This window comes from Tinamus guttatus, unplaced genomic scaffold (genome assembly GCF_059628265.1).
Source record: "Tinamus guttatus ecotype Peru unplaced genomic scaffold, ASM5962826v1 Tinamus_guttatus_pri_ptg001161l, whole genome shotgun sequence".
NCBI classification, from domain to species: Eukaryota; Metazoa; Chordata; class Aves; order Tinamiformes; family Tinamidae; genus Tinamus; species Tinamus guttatus.
In genome coordinates, this window is record NW_028289695.1 from 1 (window position 1) to 12,247 (window position 12,247).

The 12,247-nt window shown below is 65.7% G+C and overlaps 1 protein-coding gene across 1 annotated transcript in view; it reads right to left on the minus strand.

Moving 5' to 3' along the window:
- Positions 1-1,015: 1,015 nt before the first annotated feature.
- LOC104564617 (ryanodine receptor 1-like) overlaps positions 1,016-12,247 on the minus strand; it is a gene marked incomplete at its 5' end in the record, with an annotated part of 86,997 nt that continues 75,765 nt past the window's right edge. The window contains 7 exon segments of the mRNA XM_088538766.1: positions 1,016-1,096; positions 1,912-3,227; positions 3,625-3,706; positions 7,106-7,210; positions 9,021-9,149; positions 10,251-10,339; positions 11,671-11,751. Of these exon segments, the coding sequence (XP_088394892.1) occupies positions 1,016-1,096; positions 1,912-3,227; positions 3,625-3,706; positions 7,106-7,210; positions 9,021-9,149; positions 10,251-10,339; positions 11,671-11,751 (1,883 nt within the window).

The window sequence follows — 12,247 nt, forward strand, 5'->3', positions numbered from 1 at the left end:
CCCCCGGTCCGAACGGGTCCCCCCCCGGTTCGATCGGGCTCCCCCCGCGGTTCGGAACGGGCTCCCCCCGGTGCGAACGGGTCCCCCCCGGTCCGAACGGGTCCCCCCCGGTCCGAACGGGTCCCCCCCAGTCCGAACGGGCTCCCGCGGTGCGATCGGGTCCCCTCCCGGTGCAATCGGGCTCCCCTCGGTTCGAATGGGCTCCCCCCCGGTTCGAACGGGTCCCCCCCGGTTCGAACGGGTCCCCCCGGTTCGAACGGGCTCCCCGCGGTTCGATCGGGCTCCTCCCGGTGCGAACGGGCTCCCCCGCGGTGCGAACGGGCTCCCCCGGTGCGAACGGGCTCCCCCCGCGGTTCGGAACGGGCTCCCCCCGGTCGCGAACGGGCTCCCCCCCCGGTTCGAACGGGTCCCCCCCGGTCCGAACGGCCCCCCCGGTGCGAACGGGTCCCCCCCCGGTTCGAACGGGCTCCATCCCCGGTGCGAACGGGCTCCATCCCCGGTGCGAACGGGTCCCCCCCCGGTTCGAACGGGCCCCCCCCCCCGGTACGATTGGGCTCCCCCCCCCGGTTCGATCGGGCTCCCCCGGTTCGATCGGGCTCCCCCCCGGTTCGAACGGGATCCCCCCCGGTGCGAACGGGCTCCCCGGTGCGAACGGGTCCCCCCCGGTCCGAACGGGTTCCCCCTAGTCCGAACGGGCTCCCCCGCGGTTCGATCGGGCTCCATCCCGGTTCGAACGGGCTCCTCCCGGTTCGAACGGGTCCCCCCGGTTCGATCGGGCTCCATCCCGGTCCGAACGGGTCCCCCCCCAGTCCGAACGGGCTTCCCCCCCGGTTCGATCGGGCTCCCCCCCGGTGCGAACGGGCTCCCCCCCGGTTCGAACGGGTCCCCCCCGGTCCGAACGGGTCCCCCCGGGTTCGAACGGGTCCCCCCCAGTCCGAACGGGCTCCCCGCGGTTCGATCGGGCTCCCCCCCGGTACAAACGGGTCCTCCCCGGTCCGAACGGGTCCCCCCCGGCTCACTCGGCTTTTTCGGGCTCCGCCGCCGGCTCCTCGTCCTTCTTCTTGGGCTCTTCCTCCGCCGCCTCCTCCCCGTCGTCCTGCGGGGGAACCGGGAGCGCTGCGGGATGGACCGGGGCGGGGACACGCGGGGACGGTCCCCGCCGTGGGGCGGGACCCGAGGGACAAGGGGCGGCTGTCCCGGAACGGCCCCGGCCCGCAGGGGACAGGGACATCCCGTAGAGACCGGGATGGGCCACCCCGCATTGGGGTGTCCTGCCCTCCCCATGGGGAATCCCTGGGATCCTGCCCCACTGCTATAGGGAACCCTGGGATCCTGCCCCACTGCCATGGGGAATCCCTGGGATCCTGCCCCACTGCTATAGGGAATCCCTGGGATCCTGCCCCACTGCCATGGGGACCCCTGGGATCCTGCCCCACTGCTATAGGGACCCCGGGATCCTGCCCCACTGCCATAGGGACCCCCTGGGATCCTGCCCCACTGCCATGGGGAATCCCTGGGATCCTGCCCTCCCCATGGGGAATCCCTGGGATCCTGCCCCACTGCTATAGGGAACCCCTGGGATCCTGCCCCACTGCTATAGGGAACCCTGGGATCCTGCCCCTGCCATGGGGAATCCCTGGGATCCTGCCCTCCTGCCATGGGGAATCCCTGGGATCCTGCCCTCCTGCCATGGGGAATCCCTGGGATCCTGCCCCACATAGGGACCCCCTGGCATCCTGCCCCACATAGGGACCCCCTGGCATCCTGCCCCCCTGCCATGGGGACCCTTGGGATCCCGTTCCCCTGCCATAGGGACCCCCTGGCATCCTGCCCTCCCCATAGGGACCCCCTGGCATCCTGCCCCCTAACAGGGACCCCCCCCCCAAGCTGCCCCCCGCCCCCGTCACCTACCCCCCCCTTCCTGCGCAGGATGGGGCTGCCCTCGGGGGTGGGGGGCTCGGCCGCGGGGGGCTCCCCGATGTCCCCGAGCCCCCCGGGGGCGTCGGGGGCCGCCAGCCGATAGTGCCCGGGCTCCTTGCGGCCCCCAAAACCAGGGGGGGCCACGACGACCGCGGCGGCCGCTTCTTCCTCCGCCGCCGCCTCCTCCTCCTCTCCCGCCGGCCGCTCCGGCGGCCGCTCCGGCACCGGCTGCTCCGGCGGCACCGGGGGGCTCCCGGTGGCCGCGTCCCCCCCGACGGCGTCCTGCGTGGGGTCGGGCATGCTGGCCAGGAGCTCGGCCAGCGCCAGGCGCTGGGCGCCCTCCACGAGGCGCCCGCCGAACAGGGAGCTCCAAAGCAGGCGCCCCAGCGCGCGGAGGAGCCCCCATGTACCCAGGAGCAGCCCAAGGAGCCCGCGGGCCAGCGCGGCCACCAACGCGCCGGCCACCTCGCGCGCCGGCCGCCGCCGCAGCCGCCGCAGGCGCCGCCGCGCTTGCCGGTAGCTCAAGAAGCGCGCGGCGGCCGCTATCATCTCCCCAAAGGCCGAGGGCGCCTCGGTGGCGGCGGCCGCCTCATCGGCATCCTCATCATCACCATCATCATCGTCGTCGTCGCGCGGCGGCTCCTCCTCGGAGAGGCGCGAGGCGATCTGCATCTCGAAGATGGTGTCCTCGCAGAAGCTCACGAAGAGCTCCATCTTCTCGGCCTCGCCGCCCTCGTTGACCACGTCGAAGATGAACTGCCGCTTGGACTCCTTGACCTGCGGCATCTCCCACTGCGCCTTGTTGGCCGCGCTGATCTCGAAGTAGAGGCGCTCGATGCGCCGCGCCGCCCCCATGATCTCGATCCGGCCCAGGAAAGGGCGGAAATATTCCAGGATGCTGGCGGCTTGCTCCAGGAACGTGCGCAGGCGCTGGTCGTGCGGAACGTGCTCGGCGAGGTTGGTGAGGAGCACGGCCACGTTGAAGCCGATGTCCCGCGCCGGCTCCTGGAAGCGCCCGGCGAAGGCCTCCACGTCGATCATCTCGTTCTCGTCGGCCTCGGAGCAGGACAGCAGGAACTGCACCTCGGCCGGCTCGTATTGCTTCTGGCTGTCCATGGCCTTCTGGAAGTCCTTCTTGGAGATGAGGCCGCGCGGGTCGGACACGTAGTCGCGGAAGGCGTCGGAGGCCACGATGTCGCGCAGCTTGAGGAACATGTCGAAGAACTTGAGGATCATGGTGACGTTGCTGGAGGACTCCACCAGCATGTCCACCATCTGCCGGGCGATGGTGCCGTTCACCACGTTGCCTGCGCGGGGAAACAGGCGGTCGTGTCACCTCCATGGTGGCACCATGGGGACACCTGGGGATGGGTGACACGGGGGCTCCCCATGCCAGAGATTTGGGCTTTGGATCCCAGAGATCCAATGAGGTCCAAATTAGGACCTCAAATTAGGACCTTGGGCGGCAAGAGGATGCGCTGGATGGATCCCTTGGATGGCATGGGGACACTCTGGATCATGAAGGGACAGCATTGGGACAACCCGGGTGGCCACAGGACACCTTAACAAGGAGGCATCTTGGATGGTTTTGGATAGAGCGGGAATACCCTGGTGGCCGGAAACACCCCGGATGGCAGGGGGGACCTCCCCGCGATTCCCGGGAATGGCCCCGGTGGCACCGGGACACGGCGAGGGAAGTGGCACCTTCCAACAGGGACAGCAGCATGACCACCATGTCCTTCTGCAGGTCCAGCAGCTCCTTGAGCAGCCCGATCTGGCTGGAGTCCTGGGGGACAAGGGGACACTGAGCAGCGGTGGCAGGGGGTGGCACAAGGGGGACACGGTGGCTGCAGCCCCCCGCTTGCTCGCCTTGCACGCCTTGCATGTGTGCACGTTTTGCACGATTGCACGCCTTGCATGCATGCACGCTTTGCATGATTGCACGCCTCTCACGTGCGCACGCTTTGCATGATTGCATGCCTTGCATGATTGCACAGCTTGCATGTGTGCACATTTTGCACGATTACACGCCCTGCATGCATGCACGCCTTGCACGATTGCACGCCTCTCACGTGCGCACGCTTTGCATGACTGCATGCCTTGCATGATTGCACAGCTTGCATGTGTGCACATTTTGCACGATTGCACGCCCTGCATGCATGCACGCCTTGCACGCTTGCACGCCTCTCACGTGCGCACGCTTTGCATGATTGCATGCCTTGCATGATTGCACGCCTCGCACGATTGCATGTGTGCACACCGTGCATGCCTTGCACGTGTGCACACCTTGCACGACTGCATGCCTTGCATGATTGCACAGCTTGCATGTGTGCACATTTTGCACGATTGCACGCCTTGCATGCATGCACGCCTTGCACGATTGCACGCCTCAAACGTGTGCACACTTTGCATGATTGCATGCCTTGCATGATTGCACGCCTCGCACGATTGCATGTGTGCACACCGTGCACACCTTGCACGACTGCATGCCTTGCATGATTGCACAGCTTGCATGTGTGCACGTTTTGCACGATTGCACGCCCTGCATGCATGCACGCTTTGCATGATTGCACGCCTCTCACGTGCGCACGCTTTGCATGATTGCATGCCTTGCATGATTGCACGCCTCGCACGATTGCATGTGTGCATAGCTTGCACGACTGCATGCCTTGCATGATTGCACAGCTTGCATGTGTGCACATTTTGCACAATTGCACGCCTTGCATGCATGCACGCCTTGCACGATTGCACGCCTCTCACGTGCGCACGCTTTGCATGATTGCATGCCTTGCATGATTGCACGCCTCGCACGATTGCATGTGTGCACACCGTGCACGCCTGCACGCCTTGCACGACTGCATGCCTTGCATGATTGCACAGCTTGCATGTGTGCACGTTTTGCACAATTGCACGCCCTGCATGCATGCACGCCTTGCACGATTGCACGCCTCTCACGTGCGCACGCTTTGCATGATTGCACGCCTTGCATGATTGCACGCCTCGCACGATTGCATGTGTGCATACCGTGCACGCCTGCACGCTTTGCACGACTGCATGCCTTGCATGATTGCACAGCTTGCACGTGTGCACATTTTGCACGATTGCACGCCCTGCATGCATGCACGTCTTGCACGATTGCACGCCTCTCACGTGCGCACGCTTTGCATGATTGCATGCCTTGCATGATTGCACGCCTCGCACGATTGCATGTGTGCACACCGTGCATGCCTTGCACGTGTGCATACCTTGCACGACTGCATGCCTTGCATGATTGCACAGCTTGCATGTGTGCACATTTTGCACGATTGCACGCCCTGCATGCATGCATGCTTTGCACGATTGCACGCCTCAAACGTGTGTACGCTTTGCATGATTGCATGCCTTGCATGATTGCACGCCTCGCACGATTGCATGTGTGCACACCTTGCACGACTGCATGCCTTGCATGATTGTACAGCTTGCATGTGTGCACGTTTTGCACGATTGCACGCCCTGCATGCATGCACGCCTTGCACGATTGCACGCCTCTCACGTGCGCACGCTTTGCATGATTGCATGCCTTGCATGATTGCATGTGTGCACACCGTGCACGCCTGCACGCCTTGCACGACTGCATGCCTTGCATGATTGCACAGCTTGCATGTGTGCACATTTTGCACGATTGCACGCCCTGCATGCATGCACGCCTTGCACGATTGCACGCCTCTCACGTGTGCACGCTTTGCATGATTGCATGCCTTGCATGATTGCACGCCTCGCACGATTGCATGTGTGCACACCGTGCACGCCTGCACGCCTTGCACGACTGCATGCCTTGCATGATTGCACAGCTTGCATGTGTGCACATTTTGCACGATTGCATGCCTTGCATGCATGCACGCCTTGCACGATTGCACGCCTCTCACGTGCGCACGCTTTGCATGATTGCATGCCTTGCATGATTGCACGCCTCGCACGATTGCATGTGTGCACACCGTGCATGCCTTGCACGTGTGCACACCTTGCACGACTGCATGCCTTGCATGATTGCACAGCTTGCATGTGTGCACATTTTGCACAATTGCATGCCTTGCATGCATGCACGCTTTGCACGATTGCACGCCTCAAACGTGTGTACACTTTGCATGATTGCATGCCTTGCATGATTGCACGCCTCGCACGATTGCATGTGTGCATGCCTCGCATGATTGCACGCCTCGCTCATGTGCACATTTTGCACGATTGCACGCCTCGCATGATTGCACAGCTTGCATGTGTACACGCCTTGCACATGTGCACGCCTCGTACGTGTGCACGCCTCGCATGATTGCACGCCTTGCATGATTGCATGCCCCTCATATGTGCACACTTTGCACAACTGCATGCCTTGCATGATTGCACACCTTGCACAATTGCATGTGTGCATAGCTTGCACAATTGCACACCTTGCATGTGTGCACGCTTTGCACGATTGCATGCCTTGCATGATTGCACAGCTTGTATGTGTGCACACCTTGCACGTGTGCACGCCTCACAGGTGTGCATACCTTGCACGACTGCATGCTTTGCACGACTGCACGCCTTGCACATGTGCACGCTTTGCATGATCACACACCTTGCACGTGTGCACACTTTGCATGATTTCACATCTTGCACATGTGCACGTACGCACACTTTGCACGATTGCATGTCTTGCACTTGTGCACACTTTGCACGATTGCATGCCTTACATGATTGCACGCCTTGCATGTGTGCACACTTCACAGGATTTCACGCCTTGCACATGTGCACGCCTCGCACGTGTGCACACTTTGCATGATTGCACGCCTTGCACGTGTGCACACTTTGCACGATTGCACACCTTGCACGACTGCACGCCTTGCACGCTTGCACACTTTGCACGCCTTGCACGCTCTGCCAAGCGCCCGCCATGCTGGCGCGCGGGGGTGGCCGGGTGGGGACAGTGACACGGTGACACAGTGACACGGTGACACGGTGACACGGTGACACGGGGCGGGTGCTTACACCATTACGTGGTCCTGGCCTTGGGCCCATCTGGCAGCAGCGGAGCAGAAACGGGGGTCACAGAGGGCCCAGGGGGTGCTAGGAGCGCCAGGGGCCCAGGCGTCCGGGCAGAGCGAACCCCAGGCAGTCAGGCCCCCCCCCGCCCCATTCCCGGTATTCCCGGCGTTCCCGGTTTTCCGACCTGGGCCAGTTTCTTCATCATGTGCGCGAAGACGTGCAGGAAGCCCACGACGGCGTCCCAGAGGCGGCTGTGCGCCAGGCTCTGCTGGTTCCCGGTGCAGGGGCCCTGGGGACAATGGCGCCAAGTTGGGGACACTGATGGGGACAGTGGCGGGGACACCGTGGTGGCGCCAGGAAAGCGGAAGCTGCCGGGGATGCGCCGGGAAGCGCTTGGGGACACGCAGGGAAGCGCTTGGGGACACCGGGAAAGCGCTTGGTGACACTGGGGACACACCAGGAAGCGCTTGGGGACACTGGGGATGCGCAGGGAAGCGCTCGGTGACACCAGGGATGCGCTTGGGGACACCGGGGATGTGCAGGGAAGCGCTTGGGGACACGCAGGGAAGCACTTGGGGACACCAGGAAAGCGCTTGGTGACACTGGGGACATGCAGGGAAGCACTTGGGGACACTGGGGATGCGCAGGGAAGCGCTTGGGGACACGCAGGGAAGCGCTTGGGGACACCAGGAAAGCGCTTGGTGACACTGGGGACACGCAGGGAAGCACTTGGGGACACTGGGGATGTGCAGGGAAGCGCTTGGGGACACGCCGGGAAGCGCTTGGGGACACCAGGAAAGCGCTTGGTGACACTGGGGACACGCAGGGAAGCACTTGGGGACACTGGGGATGTGCAGGGAAGCGCTCGGTGACACCAGGGATGCGCTTGGGGACACCGGGGATGTGCAGGGAAGCGCTTGGTGACACCGGGGACACACAGGGAAGCACTTGGGGACACTGGGGATGCGCAGAGAAGCGCTTGGTGACACCAGGGACGCGCCAAGAAGCACTCGGGGACAGCGGGGACACGCAGGGAAGTGCTTGGGGACACCGGGGACATGCAGGGAAGCGCTCAGTGACACCGGGGACGCACTCGGTGACACGAGGGATGTGCAGGGAAGCGCTCGGTGACACCGGGGACGCGCAGGAAAGTGCTCGGGGACACCGGGGATGCACCGGGAAGCGCTTGGGGACGCGCTGGGAAGTGCTCGGTGACACTGGGGACGTGCTCGGTGACACTGAGGATGCACCGGGAAGTGCTCGGGGACACCAGGGACGCACTTGGTGACACCAGGGATGCGCTGGGAAGCGCTCGGTGACACCGGGGATGCACAGGGAAGCACTCGGGGACGCGCCGGCAAGTGCTCGGTGACACTGGGGACGCGCTCGGTGACATGGTGATGCTCAGGGAAGCGCTCGGGGACACCGGGGACACGCTGGGAAGTGCTTGGGGACACCAGGGATGCTCAGGGAAGCACTCGGGGACACTGGGGACACGCTCGGTGACACCGGGGATGCGCAGGGAAGTGCTTGGTGACACTAGGGATGCTCAGGGAAGCCCTCGGTGACACTGGGGACACACCAGGAAGCGCTCGGTGACACTGGGAAGCGCTCGGGGATGCACCGGGAAGTGCTCGGTGACACCGGGGACGTGCAGGGAAGCGCTCAGGGACACGCAGGGAAGCGCTCGGTGACACCGGGGACACGCTCGGTGACACCGGGGATGCACCGGGAAGCGCTTGGTGACACCGGGGACACACTTGGTGACACCAGGGATGCGCTGGGAAACGCTCAGTGACACCGGGGACGCGCAGGGAAGCGCCGGGGGACAGGTGGGGAAGCGCTTGGGGACACCGGTGACACTGGGAAGCGCTCGGGGACACCGGGGACAAGCCGGGAAGCTTTGGGTGACACCAAGGAAGCGCTTGGTGACACCAGCGACACTGGGAAGCGCTCGGGGACACGCCGGGAAGCGCTCGGTGACACTGGGGACAAACCGGGCCGTTGCCGCGGCACCGGCCGGGAGGGGACACGGTGACACGGGGACACGGTGACATGGGGACACGGGGACACGGTGACACGGTGACACGGGGACACACCTGGATGTACTCGGTGAGGCTGTTGAAGACCTGCTTGGCCACGGCCATGGCCTTGGAGAAGTTGCGCTTGCCCTGCTCGTCGATGACGTCCTTGCCCGAGTAGTACCAGTAGAAATCGCTGATGGACTCCTGCCACCAGGGAGGGGACAGTCGGGGACATGGGGACACGGGGACACGGGGATGGGGACATGGGGACACGGGGTGGCTGTGGGGACACGGGGTGGCTCTGGGGACACTGGGGTGGCTGCGGGGTAGCTCTGGGGACACGGAGTGGCTCTGGGGCATGAGTAGTACCAGTAGAAATCGCTGATGGACTCCTGCCACCAGGGAGGGGACAGTCGGGGACATGGGGACATGGGGACACGGGGACGGGGACATGGGGATGGGGACACGGGGATGGGGACACGGGAATGGGGTCAGGTTTGGGGACAGGGGCCAGCAGAGGGCTAGAGGCTGGGTGGCTCTGGAGTGGCTCTGGGGACACTGAGGTGGCTCTGGGGTGGCTCTGGGGACACGAGGTGGCTCTGGGGTGGCCCTGGGGACATTGAGGTGACTCCGGGGTGGCTCTGGGGACCTGGGGTGGCTCTGGGGTGGCTGTGGGGACACCAGGGTGGCTGTGGGGACACTGGGGTGGCTCTGGGGTGGCTGTGGGGACACGAGGTGGCTCTGGGGTGGCCCTGGTGACATTGAGGTGACTCCGGGGTGGCTCTGGGGACCTGGGGTGGCTCTGGGGTGGCTGTGGGGACACCAGGGTGGCTGTGGGGACACTGAGGTGGCTCTGGGGTGGCTGTGGGGACACGAGGTGGCTCTGGGGTGGCCCTGGGGACATTGAGGTGACTTCGGGGTGGCTCTGGGGACCTGGGGTGGCTCTGGGGTGGCTGTGGGGACACGGGGTGGCTGTGGGGACACTGAGGTGGCTCTGGGGTGGCTGTGGGGACCCGGGGTGGCTCTGGGGTGGCCCTGGGGACATTGAGGTGACTCCGGGGTGGCTCTGGGGACCTGGGGTGGCTCTGGGGACACGGGGTGGCTCTGGGGACACCAGGGTGGCTCTGGGGTGGCTGTGGGGACACCAGGGTGGCTGTGGGGACACTGAGGCGGCTCTGGGGTGGCTGTGGGGACCCGGGGTGGCTCTGGGGACGTGGGGTGGCTCTGGGGACACTGAGGTGGCTCCGGGGTGGCTCTGGGGACGCGGGGTGGCCGTGGGGACCCCGGGGTGGCCGCGGGTGGCACCTGCAGGCGCAGCAGGTAGTCCACGGTGCAGATGATGATGTTGATGGTCGTCGTGTTCCCCGTCTGCGTGCGCAGGTAGTTCTGGAAATCTGTGGGGAGGAGGTGAGAGTGCGACCCACGGCCGCCCCACGGCTGCCCCACGGCTGCCCCACGGCCGCCCCATGACCGCCCCATGGCTGCCCCACAGCCCCTCAAGGTCACCCCACGGCCACCCCATGGCCGCCCCATGGCTGCCCCACGGCCCCTCAAGGTCACCCCACGGCCGCCCCACGGCCACCCCATGGCTGCCCCACGGCCACCCCATGGCCGCCCCACGGCCGCCCCACGGCCACCCCACGGCCCCCCCATGGCCGCCCCATGGCTGCCCCACAGCCACCCCACGGCTGCCCCACGGCCACCCCACGGCCACCCCACGGCCGCCCCATGGCTGCCCCACGGCTGCCCCACGGCCCCTCAAGGTCACCCCACGGCCGCCCCATGGCCGCCCCATGGCCGCCCCACGGCCGCCCCACGGCCACCCCATGGCCGCCCCACAGCCCCCCAAGGTCACCCCACGGCCGCCCCATGGCCGCCCCATGGCCCCCCAGCAGCTCCCTCTGTCTCCCGCGTCCTCGCATGTCCCTGCGCCCCCACTGTTGTGCCTCCCGTGTCCCCCACCATTGTGTCCCGTGTCCCCCTGTCCTCCTCCTTGTCCCCCGTGTCCCCCCGTCCCCCACCATCGTTGTGTCCCCCGTGTCCCCATGTCCCCGTGTCCCCCACCGTTGTTGTGTCCCCCGTCCCCGTGTCCCCATGTCCCCACTGTTGTTGTGTCCCCCTGTCCCTGTGTCCTCTGTCCCCATGTCCCCACCGTTGTTGTGCCCTCCGTGTCCCCCCATCCGCTTGTCCCCATGTCCCCCACCATTGTTGTGTCCCCCTGTCCCCATGTCCCCCTGTCCCCCATGTCCCCACTGTCGTTGTGCCCCCCCGTCCCCATGTCCCCCCTGTCCCTGTGTCCCCCTGTCCCGGTGTCCCCGTGTCCCCACCATTGTTGTGTCCCCCGTGTCCCTGTGTCCCCGTATCCCTGTGTCCCCTGTCCCCCGTGTCCCCATGTCTCCCTGTCCCCATGTCCCTACCGCTGTTGTGTCCCCCTGTCCCCCATGTCCCTGTCCCCCCTGGTGTCCCCACCATTGTTCCCCTCGTTTCCCCGTGTCCCCCTGTCCCCCTGTCCCCACTGTTGTGTCCCCCTGTCCCCCCGTGTTCCCCCTGTCCCTTCGTGTCCCCCTGTCCCCACTGTTGTTGTATCCCCATGTCCCTGTCCCCACCCCGTGCCCCTGTCCCCTCTGGTGTCCCTGTGTCCCCCCTGTCCCCCCGGTGTCCCCATGTCCCCACCGTTGTTGTGTCCCCCTGTCCCCCCGGTGTCCCCATGTCCCCATGTCCCCACCGTTGTTGTGGCCCTCGCAGAGCAGCTGCAGCAGCCGGAACAGATCCTGCGTGAACTCGTCGTCCGACATGACCTTCTCCCCTGGGGACACGGGGACAGGGACGGGGACAGCGTGAGGGGACACGGCCTGGGGACACCCCGGGTGGCACGGGGACAGCGTGGGGTGGCACGGGGATGTGCTGCCGTGGCTTGGGGACACCCTGGGGTGGTATGGGGACAATCCGGGGTGACATGGGGACACGCTGGGGTGACACGGGGACATGCCAGTGCAGCTTGGGGACACCCCGGGTGGCACGGGGACACCCTGGGGTGGCACGGGGACACCCTGAGGGGGCTTGGGGACAGAGTGGGGTGGCATGGGGACACCCTGGAGTGACATGGGGACACTCTGGGGTGGCACGGGGACAAGCCGGGGTGGCACAGGGACGCCCCGGAGTGGTATGGGGACATGCCACCACAGCTTGGGGACACCCCGGGGTGGCATGGGGACAACCTGGGGTGGCACGGGGACAGCGTGTGGTGACATGGGGACACCCTGGGGTGACACTCCGGGGTGGCATGGGGACAGCGTGGGGTG